This window comes from Natator depressus, chromosome 6 (genome assembly GCF_965152275.1).
Source record: "Natator depressus isolate rNatDep1 chromosome 6, rNatDep2.hap1, whole genome shotgun sequence".
Taxonomy (NCBI): domain Eukaryota; kingdom Metazoa; phylum Chordata; order Testudines; family Cheloniidae; genus Natator; species Natator depressus.
The window spans coordinates 70,655,742-70,671,427 of record NC_134239.1 but is presented as its reverse complement, the minus strand read 5'-3'; the positions used below and the strand labels follow the sequence as shown (position 1 = coordinate 70,671,427).

General features: G+C 42.8%; 1 protein-coding gene across 1 annotated transcript in view; it reads left to right on the top strand.

Moving 5' to 3' along the window:
* The first annotated feature begins 3,867 nt into the window (after positions 1 to 3,867).
* RTF1 (RTF1 homolog, Paf1/RNA polymerase II complex component) overlaps positions 3,868 to 15,686 on the top strand; it is a 51,438-nt gene continuing 39,619 nt past the window's right edge. The window contains exons 1-4 of the mRNA XM_074955676.1: positions 3,868 to 4,061; positions 7,988 to 8,098; positions 14,276 to 14,423; positions 15,071 to 15,275. Of these exons, the coding sequence (XP_074811777.1) occupies positions 3,984 to 4,061; positions 7,988 to 8,098; positions 14,276 to 14,423; positions 15,071 to 15,275 (542 nt within the window). The 5' untranslated portion in view covers positions 3,868 to 3,983. The remainder of the gene's footprint in view (positions 4,062 to 7,987; positions 8,099 to 14,275; positions 14,424 to 15,070; positions 15,276 to 15,686) is intronic.

Here is a 15,686-nt window from a genome sequence, read left to right as displayed (position 1 = left end):
CAGGATACAGATCCCTCTGCCAGGAGGCAGCATCACCTACTAGTTAGAACAAGGGCTGGGGATCAGGTTTCCTGGTTTTTATTCCCAAGTGTATCACTATCTCCTTGTGTGATACTGAGCAAGTCACTTGTGTTCGTCAGGTGTCTCTTAAACGTTTCCTAGCCACAGAGAGATTGTGAAGGTTAAATCGTTAATGCTTGTAAAGTGTTTTTGAGATCCTCAGCTGAAATTTTGTAAATGAGATTTATAAGTGCAAAGTATTATTTAATTGTACATGTATTTTTATTGAAACATCAGAAGGGTTTTTTTTTTCTGTATGCTATGAACAGCATTAAGGATTTGTTTTTCATTATATGAACTGTTAACTAGTTAAGCGTGTGATACTTAGTACAGTACAGGCTAATTTATACTACATTGAAAGTATCCAGAGTAACGACGATACTCTGTGGTGTTAGGGAAGGTCAGAGTTAAGGCTGTTTAGAGCAGTGGTTCTCAAAGCTGGTCCGCCGCTTGTTCAGTGAAAGCCCCTGGCACGCTGGACCGGTTTGTTTACCTGCCGCGTCCGCATGTTTGGCCGAATGCGGCTCCCACTGGCCGCGGTTTGCCGCTCCAGGCCAATGGTGGCCGCGGGAAGCGACGAGGGCCAAGGGACGTGCTGGCAGCCCTTCCAGCAGCCCCCATTGCCCTGCGGCTTTCCCTGAACAAGCGGCGAACTGGCTTTGAGAACCACTGGTTTAGAGTACCTTAACTATATCAAGAAAAAGGAAAAGGAGTACTTGTGGCACCTTAGAGACGAACCAGTTTATTTGAGCATGAGCTTTCGTGAGCTACAGCTCACTTCATCGGATGCATAGCATATCGTGGAAACTGCAGAAGACATTATATACACACAGAGACCATGAAACAAAACTTCCTCCCACCCCACTGTCCTGCTGCTAACAGCTTATCTAAAGTGATCATCAAGTGATCATCAAGGAAGGCCATTTCCAGCACAAATCAAGGTTTTCTCACTCTTCCCCCCCCCCCCACACACACACATAGACACACATACAAACTCACTCTCCTGCTGGTAATAGCCCATCCCTCTTTGAAACCTCTCTTTATAATGCGCATGATAATCAAGGTGGGTCATTTCCAGCACTAATCCAGGTTTTCTCACCACCCCCCCCCCCACACACACACACCCCCTCCAAAAACCACACACACAAACTCACTCTCCTGCTGGCAATAGCTCATCTTACAATGTGCACAGCAATAATCCAAGTTTAACCAGAACGTCTTGGGGGGGGGGTTTGTAGGAAAAAAACAAGGGGAGATAGGCTACCTTGCATAATGACTTAGCCACTCCCAGTCTCTATTCAAGCCCAAATTAATAGTATCCAATTTGCAAATGAATTCCAATTCAGCAGTTTCTCGCTGGAGTCTGGATTTGAAGTTTTTTTGCTTTAAGATAGCGACCCTCATGTCTGTGATTGCGTGACCAGAGAGATTGAAGTGTTCTCCGACTGGTTTATGAATGTTATAATTCTTAACATCTGATTTGTGTCCATTTATTCTTTTACGTAGAGACTGTCCAGTTTGACCAATGTACATGGCAGAGGGGCATTGCTGGCACATGATGGCATATATCACATTGGTGGATGTGCAGGTGAACGAGCCTCTGATAGTGTGGCTGATGTTGTTAGGCCCTGTGATGGTGTTCCCTGAATAGATATGTGGGCACAGTTGGCAACGGGCTTTGTTGCAAGGATAGGTTCCTGGGTTAGTGGTTCTCTTGTGTGGTATGTGGTTGTTGGTGAGTATTCGCTTCAGGTTGGGGGGCTGTCTGTAGGCAAGGACTGGCCTTTCTCCCAAGATTTGTGAGAGTGTTGGGTCATCCTTCAGGATAGGTTGTAGATCCTTAATAATGCGTTGGAGGGGTTTTAGTTGGGGGCTGAAGGTGACGGCTAGTGGCGTTCTGTTATTTTCTTTGTTAGGCCTGTCCTGTAGTAGGTGACTTCTGGGAACTCTTCTGGCTCTATCAATTTGTTTCTTCACTTCCGCAGGTGGGTATTGTAGTTGTAAGAATGCTTGATAGAGATCTTGTAGGTGTTTGTCTCTGTCTGAGGGGTTGGAGCAAATGCGGTTGTATCGCAGAGCTTGGCTGTAGACGATGGATCGTGTGGTGTGGTCAGGGTGAAAGCTGGAGGCATGTAGGTAGGAATAGCGGTCAGTAGGTTTCCGGTATAGGGTGGTGTTGATGTGACCATCGTTTATTAGCACTGTAGTGTCCAGGAAGTGGATCTCATGTGTGGACTGGACCAGGCTGAGGTTGATGGTGGGATGGAAATTGTTGAAATCATGGTGGAATTCCTCAAGGGCTTCTTTTTAACTATATCATTGATACATCTCAACATCTGTTGTTTGGGGTTTTAAACACTACCTTCACGTTCATGGCTTTCCAATATCAATGGTATTTAATGGAACCCCCCTAGATTATATATACTGATTTACAATCTTAACTATAATTTACTGAAGATTTTCGTATTGATTACAAAAGTAATTATTCTTAATAACAACCGTTAGTCCTTATCTAAACATATGTACAGCTAAGAAAATGTCTTGCCAACTGCAGAGCCTCATGCAGAATCAGGGACGAAGTATGTAATCTGTGCTTTAAGAAAAGAAAGTTATATTCTATTCTCCAGGGGCAAATCTTGAATTCTATAATATTTCTTATATGGTACCTATCACCATGGTATGGTATCTGAGCACTTCGCTCCGTCAAAACTCTCTGAAGTCAATGGGAAATTTGCTCAAGTACAACCTAAGTAAAAACGTCAGGTTGTACTCTCAGATGTACAGCTAGCTGACTGTTTTGATGTTTGTGTGGTCATGAAGCTGCAGTGCTCTAGATCTTTACTTATTAAAAGGTGATTTTATAAACCCACTCTCATGATTGAACCCATTCAGTTATAATATAAAAACAACAGGATACATTCTGTCCTCATTTCGGGCCTGATCCTGCACCAGTGAAAAGAAAAGGAGTACTAGTGGCACCTTAGAGACTAACCAATTTATTTGAGCATAAGCTTTCGTGAGCTACAGCTCACTTCTCACGAAAGCTTATGCTCAAATAAATTGGTTAGTCTCTAAGGTGCCACTAGTACTCCTTTTCTTTTTGCGAATACACGGCTGCTACTCTGAAACCTGCACCAGTGAAGTCAGTGGGAGTTAGATCGCTGACTTTCAGTGGAAGCAGGATCGAGCCCTTGAGCCCTAATCCTGAAACAAGCTCTGCATCATGACACTTGCACCTCTAAGGAGCCCTACTGACGTCAGTGGGGCTTTGTCCAAGGTGTCGGTGCTTACTTTGCTGTCTAGTCAATTTCAAGCCTCAGTTCAAAGTATTTTTGCGTATTACACACACGCCTTTGTAGTCGTGTCCCCCCTCCCTCCCAGTTTGGAGACTTCACAGTCACAGTTTCCCGTGTTTTAAATATTTTCTCTCCCCAGTTGCGCTATGAAAGCCCCACCCAGACAGGGGGGCAATCGGCCTGACTCTCCGGGACGGCAGCAAACGTGTCTGCGCTCAGAGCGCTGCCAGATGCCCTGAGACACCAGCCCGCACTGGAAAACGGAGAAGAACATACTTCTCCACAATCCCTGTCGGCCCCAGTCACCCGGGAGCCACGAGCTGTAGCGCACGGGCGGCCCGGGGCGCCGAGGGGCCGTGGCGGCAGGCGCGAGGCTGCGGTGACAGACACCCCCGCCCCACGGGTGACACCGCGTCCCAGCAGCCCCCCCACAGGCACGTGCACCCGGCCCAGGCCCCGCCCCCTCTGCCAGTGGCTGCGGAGGCCCCGCCCCGGAGGGCGGGGCGGCGCGGGGCGCATGCTCGGTGCCCTTTGTGTCCAGGGCGGTCGGGCGGCGCGGGGGAGGCCGAGCCGCTCTCAGTGCCGCACCGTCCGCGGGCCCCTCAGCGCGGCGGAGTCGGCCCCGCCATGGTGAAGAAGCGGAAAGGCCGGGTCCTCATCGACTCCGACACCGAGGACAGCGGCAGCGAGGAGAACCTGGACCAGGTACGCAGCTGAGCGGGAGGCAGGGCCGGGGCCTGGGCTCGGGCTCGGGCTCGGGCTCGGAGCACACGGCTGGGCGCCACTGTCCCCCCTCCGGGGCCGGCCGGAGCTCGCTCCACCCTGCTGGGGGAGGCCTCGGACCCCCCTCCCCTTGCGGGGATGGGGTCCCGATTGGGCTCCGGGGCCGCGGGAGAGGCCCCTGGGCATAGCGCATGTGGGGGGAGGGAGGCAGCGGGTGCTGGTAGAGAGTAGCCCGGCACTTGGGGGTGGCATGGGGTGAAATTGGCGTGGGGTGGTTGGGCCCCCTCCGGGAGGCGGGGGGTGACAACAGAAGCTCTAGAGCCCTGGATACAGGTGTTAATTATGGTACACCCCCCTGGGGATATAAGAATCCATGGAAACTTTGGCATCAATTTGGACTAGAATGTGGGGCAGGGGGTAAATGTCTGTGCTGTAGAATGGTGGCTACTTTCATCCAGGCCTTGGAAAGAGCTCTTTCATAGCTAGTCTTACTTGCTAGGAAAAAGTATTAGCGTGTTCTGTTTTAAAGATGAAGGTCTGAGGGTCAGGTAGGCTGCTAAAAGTTGGAGGAATTTTGACGCTCTAAAATGCTTTCATCCCCTGGACTTAGTTCCTGTTGCTGGCTCCATGGGAAAAGTGTCACTCAGTTGCTGATGCTTGTCAGATTGAGGGTTCAGGTGGCCTATGCCTATAGGTTCACCAAAAACTGCAGGAATAAGTGGAATATACTTAAAAGAACAGTTAGTTTTCTCATGGTATTTCAGATGCTAGGAGACCAATTAGGGGAAGATAAATATAATCAGGTCCCCTCTCTCTCCAGACCCTCTAGCACCGTATGTCCGTAGAGGGTCAAGATGGGCTACTGTGGGAATTATTAATACACATTCATTAGTTTCCATTGAGCCTCAGTGGCTGAACCTGGGGAGCTCAATTGGTGGGACATTACTTGAGGTTATGAGCCCTGAAATAGTAATGAGGTAGAGTGTCTGCACACCTCAAGAGGAATCCAAAAGAAAAATACTATATCTGGCATTAATTGAAGTGCATGAGAGCTTCAAAAAGGGCATGGAAGTTAGACTCCACTTCTTTTGCCCTGTGGAGTGGACTTTGTTCAAAAGACATCCCATCTTTTTAATTTTCCTGTAATCTTAACAGTCACTGGTGATGTGATGTATTTCTGTACAGTATATATTATAACTCACATAAGGAGGTTCATCCAGTTGGGTATCTTGGTTAAATATTCTTAAGCATACATATATCTGAAGCGGATGCAGGTACTGGTCCATTAACTGGTAACTTCATAGGAGAAGCTTTTGTTGTGTTGGGAAATAAAACAAATTTAAACAAACTTTTGTTGTTTGGCATTTTGGTAGAAAGATGAAGAATGAACATCGCCTGGAGACTGAATTTGTCTATGACCCAGAGAGGTGGCTCCTTCAGGAAAGGTTGAGAAATAGTAGTGGAGCAGTGATAGGAAAACTTGCGCAGATGCTATGGTTTTATCTCTGTTCTTTGCATGAATAATGAACTTCAGTCTCTAGAGCTTTCAGCTCTTCACCATCACTAAATTCATACTAATTTCATAGTGTTAAACAGCCTGAGAATGACCACAAGCCAGGGCTAGAGCAGGCTGGCATAGGCCAGAGAAGAGGAACATTGTGCGTGAGGGGAGCTTGTGGATCCCCTTCCCCCATACACTACAGACGTGTTCACAGTTGTGGGTGAAGTAGTCGATGGCTCCATCAAAGCTACCCATCTACTCCTACTGTTCCACAGAGGCCTTTGAGACAACCATATTAGCCGCTCACGTGTATTGGACTTCAGGCTGAGGTAGCAGAGATGCAGTTTTATCTTCTGTGGCTCCACTGGGAAAGCATATGCTAAATAGGGCCCTGACTGGTGCCTCCCCTCTAGCCTTGCAGCATATAGTCTTTTGGTAAATTGGAGAAGAAGGAACCCTTCAGAATAGTTACTGAGAAAAGAAAAAAAAAAACCCAAAACATTTAGGACAGAAGAAGGAAAATGGTCAAGAATAAAAGGACAATGGTGACAGTGTGAGGGGATACGCAGGGAGGTGGGGTGAGGGATGCTATTCAGCCATTTCTGTGCAAGTGGTTAGGAGTTCCAACAAAAAAGATCAGGAACCACTGCTTCAAAAAAATTACAATCTTATATAAACTTAATCTTCTGATGTTGCATGCCTTTGTTTCAGAGAGAGGCTTGAAAAAACCACTTGCCAGTGGACGCTTTCTTGGCAAGTGTGCTGACCTAAGCCATCAATTTCTGCAGAATTTACATGCATTTAAAAAATGAAGTTCCAAATCATATGGTTGTGAGGTAAACCTTCCATTTGTGGAAACTATTTGTAAACCAGTTTAGTGTTATCTTCCCAAGACTGCAAAAGTTCCCATGTGGTGATGCTGCTACTGATAGCTTAAGTTCAGCAGCAGCAGTGAAGGATTTTAGAGAATCTGCTGTTCAGAACGACGCAGGCAACATTTAAACTCTAGAGTCATGTCAATTTCATGTGGTTGCTTGTGCTCCTTGAAAGAGCTAGAAATGGAGCCAGGGACTGGAATTATTCATGGTGGGAGAGTCCAGAAATAAGGTAAGGTTAGAGAAGTTGTGACTCTTTACATCCTTACAGCAAACAGAAGACAAAAAGCTCCTCTTCCTTTTAACAGCTATGGAGGGTTGACACTTCTGGTTTATCACAGTGGTTCTCAAAGCTGGTCCGCTGCTTGTTCAGGGAAAGCCCCTGGTGGGCCAGGCCAGTTTGTTTACCTGCTGCGTCCGCAGGTTCGGCTGATCGCGGCTCCCACTGGTCGCTGCTCCAGGCCAATGGGGGCTGCGGGAAGCAGCGAGGGCCGAGGGATATGCTGGCTGCGCTTCCCGCAGCCCCCATTGGCCTGGAGCGGCGAACCACGGCCAGTGGGAGCTGCGATCGGCCGAACCTGCGGATGCAGCAGGTAAACAAACTGGCCCGGCCCACCAGGGGCGTTCCCTGAACAAGTGGCAGACCAGCTTTGAGAACCACTGGTTTATCAGACACAAACTAGCCAAAGGCTGCTGCAGAACATAGAATCCCAGCACCCAGCTCCACCTAGCTGAGGTAGTAGGAGTTTATTTTATTGCCCCTGGACCTATTAGTGGAGCCCTTGATTCTTGACAGTTGATATTTACTTTTGGCTAATATTTACTCCTCTTGATAATGTATTTTTATTTTCATTCCCAGTTTTTGAAAGTGCTCATTAGAACTTTGAGTTGTGGGAACATGACTCTGCTAATTTACAATCTTCCAGCCTGAGGCCTGCCATATGAATGTGTTTATACAAAGATTTAGTGTGTCATTTTATTGTAGTTATGGGATGTGAAGAGGGTTTGAATGGACCAGTTAGGATTCTGAATCGTGTATGTCTTAATGTCTTTGCAACTTTAAAATAACTTACTTTAAAAGTATATAACTACTAACATACTTCAAAAAATGAGATTACTTAGGAATTACCTGATTAGTTAGAGGCAGTTGGCCTTTGGATCATGCAACAATGCACTTAAAGTGTCTGTAACGCACCTTGCCATGTGGCATCACGCACCTTGCCATGTGGCATCACCAAAAGGTAATCTGTCTCTGAAAGTAATCAGTCTTGATGCTGTGTCTCTTTACAAAGTAAACAGTAATAATGATACCTAGCACTTATGGCTTGTCATCTTCAAAATTTTTTTCCAGAATTGATCTGTTTTTATTTTCATGTAATGCAAACACAAACTTGATGATTGACGCTGACTGAGAGACCTACTGTTTTTGGAAAGTACTTGGATACTATAGAGAGGTGTATAAATATAAAAGCATTGATTAGCAGATCCAGTTATTTGTCTTTAAAATAAGTGTAAACTATTTTTTGTACTAGGAGCTCCTGTCTTTGGCCAAACGGAAACGCAGCGACTCTGAGGAGAAAGAGCCACCTGTTAGCAAACCAACAGCTTCTTCAGATTCTGAGACCTCAGACAGTGATGATGAGGTAAGTTTGACACGGTATATCTGAGTTACTACAGCTTTTGTCTTGAGAGTTCTGACATTATTAGCAGTGATGATATTTTTATTATACAGTATGCTCAGAACCATTGTGTATAGACACACATAAAGTGAGGCTGGCCTCTCTGAGAGGCTTAACTAAGCCTAGAGAAAATAGCTTCAGAAAGAACATTTTTCTTTCTCTTTCACTTGGAATTCAGCAAATGCATAATTGTAGTTGTATGCTCGGTACACTGAATATCTTTAGAAAATTCAGCACTTGTTTAATGCTATGAGAAAATGGCTTAAATGGTTTTTGACCTGCGTGCTTAAAACTACTGCTTTCCTCATATGACATTGTCATAGGTGAGATCTGTAGAGGTGCTTGAGAGCCCTTCAGTTTGAGGGACTGCTTGTTTTAGAACTTGAGTATTCTTTGGAGTTGAGGGGCTTGGCGTTAGAACTGCCCTTTGCATTGTTCCTCTCTAACTTCCTCCAGAAAACCTTGTCTGAAATAGCCCAGATTTGATGATCATCAGCATGCTACAGAGCACATCTTTTTACCAGAGCTTTTGAGGAAGTGGGGATGCCTGGGGAGAGCAAGATATTTCTGATCTCTCTTGTTCTAAGGGTTTGGCTGACTATTTCTGTTATACGGTAAGGCCTGGCTGTTGGCTTTGTTTTTTTTTGTTTGGTCTTGGTGTGTAGGAATTCTAGAACTGGGGATCGGTGCCTCCTAATTTCATTTTTATTAAAAATTAAAATAAAAATGATCCAGTAAGACAGAAAAATTAACAAGCTGTTTGTGCAACTACATGAGTAAAAATATTCTGTTGCAATGTTGGGCTCAAGTCTGGCAGTGTTACAGTTCGCTTTACAAACATCTTTCTGCAGGAAGTTTCTTCAGTTCTTCTGTTCTAAGTGGAGTGATGGTTCATTCCACCCTTTAAAAATGGTCACACCAGGAGCTGTGGAATTCTTCTTTCTATAATTGCAAGAAAGAACATTTTGACAATTTGAAAACCACTGGTGTAGACCAATGATAAACAGCTATTCTCCCAAATTTCTAGCACGTAGTAAAGTGTTCTTCCAATAAATATAAACGAGTAGGAAGAATGTGTTTGGCTATAGTTCTCCTGCTGAGACATTTATAGAAAACAAGGATTGAAACAAAACTGTGGTGTTAAGTCTTTAAAGAAGGAGATGATGCTGTGAAGCTTCATTCCAATGACTTTCTATTATATTTAGTACATCTTTGAGATCTACAGAGGAAAAATGCTATATCAGAGCTAGGTGGTATTATTAACAAGTACATTATTTTATTTGATGACTGTTGGCTTTTAATCACTTATTTTATGCATTCTGATTTTCTGGCACACAGCTGATTTGTTCTAAATGTAGTGTACATCTTGGGGATGTGAAAAATTCAGTTCCTCGTCATTGACTGTCTTGTCACTTTGCGCAAGTATTTATATTCAGTTTTTTGACTCTGAATACATACAGATAAAAAAAACCTGTCCATACATATTCTGAAGTTTAATTTAGGATTTGATTGCATCACGATTCAGTCGTCAAACCTCCATATTCACTTTGCACAAAATATGAAAATAAATGGGTTTGTAAATTGCAGGAAAAATAAAGCAAAGTGTTCAGTTTTCACCCACACTGAATTTTAAGATGAAGTACATATTTCTGCTCCATCATGTGCTATTCATGCACCTTGATCATTGCAGTAGATTTTTTCCATAAGTGAAGACTGACATAAAATATCTTGTATGCAACAGAGGGGAGTCGTCTTAGCAAGAAGGTAACCATGGAAAATCTTCTTCATCTCTCCTCTTCTTTCATTATGGCTAAATTCTGCTGTGTTTGGTGCTCTTGACATGGTAGGGTTTGCAAGGAGGGAGGGACAGGGCCATGACTGTTCTCCTTCAGTCAATTATCCAGTTGCTTATATACTCCATCCCCAGATTTGTAAACTAGCCCAGTGTTTCTGCTGAGAGTCAGCAGTACGCTATTAGAAAAGGAGTACTTGTGGCACCTTAGAGACTAACAAATTTATTTGAGCATAAGCTAAGGTGCCAGAAGTACTCCTTTTCTTTTTGCGAATACAGACTAACACGGCTGCTACTCTGAAACCTGTCAGTATGCTATTGTCACCTCTCTATTCTTGCGGCTCCTCTGGGGCTTCCTCTGCTTTGGTGAGAAGTGTGCTTCTAAGTAAATGATCGGCAGCAGACATAATTATAATATTCAGCAACTCATTGGCCTCTTAAGTGAAATGCAGCAGCACTTCTGCTATATCATATCTTGTGAGGTGGAAATGGGGGGAAGGAAGCTAGCTGTCTGTCATGTTCTACTTCATTCCCTCTCTGCTTTTTTCCCTGCTGAACAGCCATGTGGAAGCAGGGCAGAGTTTAATGTTAAAAGAGAAAAATTCATAAAGAAATTGCATGGTTGTTGCAGGTCTTTAACATCTGTGACACTAAGTGGAACACTTAGAGGGATGCTGAGAGCATGGAATACACCGATAAACACCTTGCTAGTCATCTGTCAAATCTCACTATCCGAAGATCTCACAAGATCGTTGGTCGTTAGTATTCATAATAGCTGCTAGTGGGTTTTGAGACTAATATACTTTAGCTGTTTGATCAGTCTATAGTACTTGTATACATTTCAAAAACTCTGGAAGTGATAGAGCCTCCCCCATAAACTGATGAGCAAAGGATATTTAAACATAGGAAGAGAATGTACTGCACAGCACTAAGTAACTGTCAATTGTGGAGAACTGTATGGAGAGGATGAAAGAGGGAACATAGAAATCAAGAGCTGGAAAAATAAAAAGTTGTTGGCAGAGCAGAGGATAGTCTATAACTGAGTATCAAGAGAATTAATTCAGAAATCTGTGGTGTCCATGCATTCTAGTAATGGCAGGCTAACTGGATGAAAAAGGGTACTTGCTGAAGGAGAACAAAGTCAAATTTGATTTATGTGACCATTAATTGCAGGCAGGGAGGATGGGAGTTGATATGTGCCAAAAGGAATAACAGGTGCAGTCTGAGGTATATATGTGACTACGTTCAGGTCTGGCATGGTCTCCTAATAATACTTAATTAGTAGGGCTGTCAAGCGATTAAAAAAATTAATTGTGATCGCGCGATTAAACAATAATGGAATACAGTTTATTTAAATATTTTTGGATGTTTTCTACATTTTCAAATATATTGATTTCAATTACAACACAGAATACAAAGTGTATAGTGCTCACTTTTTGTATTTTTTATTACAAATATTTGCACTGTAAACAATAGAAATACTATTTTTCAATTCACGTCATACAAGTACTATAGTGCAATCTCTTTATCATCAAAGTTGATCTTACAAATATAGAATTATATACAAAAAATAACTGCACTGAAAAACAAAACAATGTAAAACTTCAGAGCCTACAAGTCCACTCAGTCCTACTGCAGCCAATCGCTCGAACAAACAAACTTGGTTACAATTTGCAGGAGATAATGCTGCCCGCTTCTTGTTTACAATGTCACTTGAAAGTGAGAACAGGTGTTTGCATGGCACTGTTGTAGCCGGTATCGCAAGATATTTATGTGCCAGAATTGCTAAAGATTCATATGTCCCTTCATCTTCAACCACCATTCCATAGGACACGTGTCCATTCTGATGATGGGTTCTGCTCAATAACGATCCAAAGCAGAGTGGACCGACGCATGTTCATTTTCATCATCTGAGTCAGATGCCACCAGCAGAAGGTTGATTTCCCTTTTTATTGGTCTAGTTCTGTAATTTCTGTATCTGAATTTTGCTCTTTTAAGACTTCTGACAGCATGCTCCACACCTCGTCCCTCTCCGATTTTGGAAGGTACTTCTGATTCTTAAACCTTGTGTCGAGTGCTGTAACTATTTTTAGAAATCTCACATTGATATCATCTTTGCATTTTGTCAAATCTGCTGCGAAAGTGTTCTTAAAACAAACTTGTGCTGGGTCATCATCCGAGACTGCTATAATATGAAATATATGGCAGAATGCAGGTAAAACAGAGCTGAAGATATACAGTCCTCCCACAAGGAGTTCAGTCACAAATTTAATTAACGCAATATTTTTTAACGAGCATCATCAGCATGGAAGCATATCCTCTGGAATGGTGGCCAAAGCATGAAGGGGCATACGAATGTTTAGCATATCTGGCACGTAAATAAATACCTTGCAATGCTGGCTACAAAAACGCCATGCGAACACCTATTCTCACTTTCGGGTGACATTGTAAATAAGAAGCAGACAGCAGCATCTCCTGTAAATGTAAAAACCTTGTTTGTCTTAGCGATTGGCTGAACAAGAAGTAGGACTGAGTGGACTTGTAGGCTCTAAAGTTTTACATTGTTTTGTTTTTGAGAGCAGTTTTGTAACACAAACGTAGGGTTTTTTTTCCTAAGTTGCAGTTTCATGATAAAGAGGTTGCGCTACAGTACATGTATAAGGTGAATTGAAAAACACTATTTTGTGTTTTTTCATTTTTACAGTGCAGGTATTTGTAATACAAATAATATAAGGTGAGCCCTGTATACTTTTGTATTCTGTGTTGTAATAGAAATCAATATATTTGAAAATGTAAAAAAAAATCCAAAAATATTTAATAAATTTCAATTGGTATTCTATGGTTTAACAGTGCAATTAATCACAATTAATTTTTGAGTTAATTGCATGAGTTACCTGTGATTGACAGCCCTATTAATTAGGCAGTAGTTTTGTGTTCCCTCTCTTTTTAAAATAGCCTGGGGGAATGGTTTTGAGTGCAAGATCTCATTCATGCAAAAGGATATCTGTTATACCACAAGGAGTTTCTGTTTAATGGACTGGTTGCTTAAATAATGTCAGTGGACCCTGACTGGGGTGGTCATGGGGATGAGGTTAATGTAATGGCATGGTGTCAAGATACAAAAATTTTAAAACTCTTACCCCTTTTGGAGATAAAGGAACCTTCTTTCATATCAAGTGGGAATTCTCAAAAGCACAAGACTACTGGCAGTTAATGATGGACCAGAGCACATGAACACAGTATATGTTTACTGAATGATAGTTGACCCTTCTTGTTGGTTGGTCAGCTGTGACTGGGTGATGAGTGGTTAGGGATGATGAAGAAACCTAATATAAAAATATACTGTATAATAGAAGGTAAAAGGAATTTGTGCAACTACAGGGACACAATGTTAATCTTTTTGCACCATGTCCTAGGTGCCCTCCATACACACTTTCAGACTTTAAGGTCAGAAGGGACCATCATGATCCTCTAGTCTGACCTCCTGCACATTGCAGGCCACAGAACCTCATCGACCCACCCCCTTACAAGAAGGTACAGTCCTGCCCCAGGAAGCTTATAATTTAAGCATATTAACAAGCAGAGAAGGATGTTAAGAGAATGCCGAAGTTGAGCCTTTTAAGTATAGAAATCAAACTAAATTTATAGTTCCCGTTGCAGCGGTTACTGTGTCTCTTATGTGTGTGGAAATATTTTGTATTACTGCATAAGGTGTTTCATGCATTAATCTTGGGGCAAGAAAAGCTGCAATTACTTGCACATCTGATACTTGTCTGTTCTGTGTATTCCTGGTAGGGGTTGAGGGTGAGGACTTTTTTGCAGGACTCTGTTTCTCTACCTCTTTCCCTTAGTGGAATCTAAAATATGCTTCTTGAATAAACTTGATTTGGAAACAAATCAATCGCTTTTGCCTGTTTAATAGTGGGAGACTAAAGCTAAAACACTGAATAAGCAATGTCCAGCTATATCGGTAAACTTGTTTTTCTGAGTAAAAGCCCTCACGGCTCAGATTTGCTGTTAAATATTACAAAACTATGATTTTAGAGTTTGGGGACCTTCCTGTGACTTAAAACTGTTTTGTCCTATCAATATGAGCCATCTGTTAGCAGCTGGTAAAAATCTGGGTGATTTTCATGTGACTGATTAAGTCTGATGGGATGAATGCACGGCTTGCCATTTGCCTCAGTTTTCTTGTAGCACTGATTTGTCTTCCAGCTGTCTGTATATTGGGATGCTTCTCAAAACTGTATTTCTTACACTGTGGTGTGGTACTGATTATTTTTGAGGATAGTGGGTGGGGTCTTCCAGTGTCTTGTCTCATGTTTCTGTCCTTTCCTTTTACTTTTCAGTGGACTGTTGGAGGTTCTAAAAACAAAAAGAAGGGAAAAGCTGGCAAAGTAGAGAAGAAGGGAGCTATGAAGAAACAGATGAACAAAGCTGCCTCCTCAGGCAGCTCAGACAAAGACAGCTCAGCTGAGAGTTCAGCACCTGAAGAGGGTAAGAAAACACTCCTTGTGCACTAGCTGCCAACTATCTTGTTGGAAACTTAATGCCACTTATAAGTAGGTTCTGTGTCCTACTTAGCAGATGTAAAGTAATGTATGGGGCAAAAATCAGATCACAAGACTTTAACGTTCTTGTCAAAAGGGATTGAAAAATTCAAAACTGGTAGTCACTTTTGATATCTTATTATTCAGCGTGTGTCAACCTGATCTGCATCAAAACAATGTGAAAAATTCACATACTCTGTCACTCAATATTTTTGTTACTTCTACATTTCAGGAAAAATACATTTTTAACAGTCCTGTCAAAATGAAAACTTCATTGCATCTTTAAGTGGACATTATGGTGGAACAGTAGTGACACCATAATCTCTTGGAAATTCTGTAAAATCCTTGGACTCCATGATACTTTGAAGATTGTTTTCACACAGAATGCACTACTGAGTATTCCATTTTGAGTTTTTAAATGTATTGTCTTTCAATTTAATTGGCTTTATTCTGATTCCTTATTCCATACTATTGTTACTAGCATAGTGGAGAACTAATACAGATGCCATATTCCACATCCCTTGTTGGTAGGGCCAAGCTGGAGTACTTAGTTTTACTGCAGCATAATGTAACTGTCCCATGGTTTCATTTCAGGTGAAGTGTCTGATTCTGAGAGCAACAGCTCCTCCTCCAGCTCAGATTCAGATTCATCATCTGAAGATGAGGAGTTCCATGATGGCTATGGGGAGGACCTGATGGGAGATGAGGAGGACAGAGCTCGGCTGGAACAGATGACAGAGAAGGAGAGGGAACAGGAGCTGTTTAACCGGATAGAGAAGAGGGAAGTGCTGAAGAGAAGGTAAGTTTATGAATTAAGAACACAAGAATGGCCATAATGGGTCAGACCACTTGTCCATCTAACCCAGGATTGCATCTTCTGACAGTGGCCTGTGCCAGATGCTTCAAAGGGAATGAACAGAACAGGGCAGCTATCAAATGATACATCCCCTGTCATCCATTCGCAGATTCTGGCAGTTGGAGGTTTAGAGACACCGAGAGCATAGGGTTGTGTCCTGGCCCATCTTGGCTAATAGCCATTGATGGACTTATCCTCCATGAACTTCTTTAGTTCTTTTTTAAACCCACATATACGTTTTCCCTTCACAGCATCGTCTGGCAATGAGTTCTACAGGTTGACTGTTTGTTGTGTGAAGAAGTGTTTGCTTTGGTTTGTTTTAATCCTGCTGCCTATTAATTTCATTGGGTGACC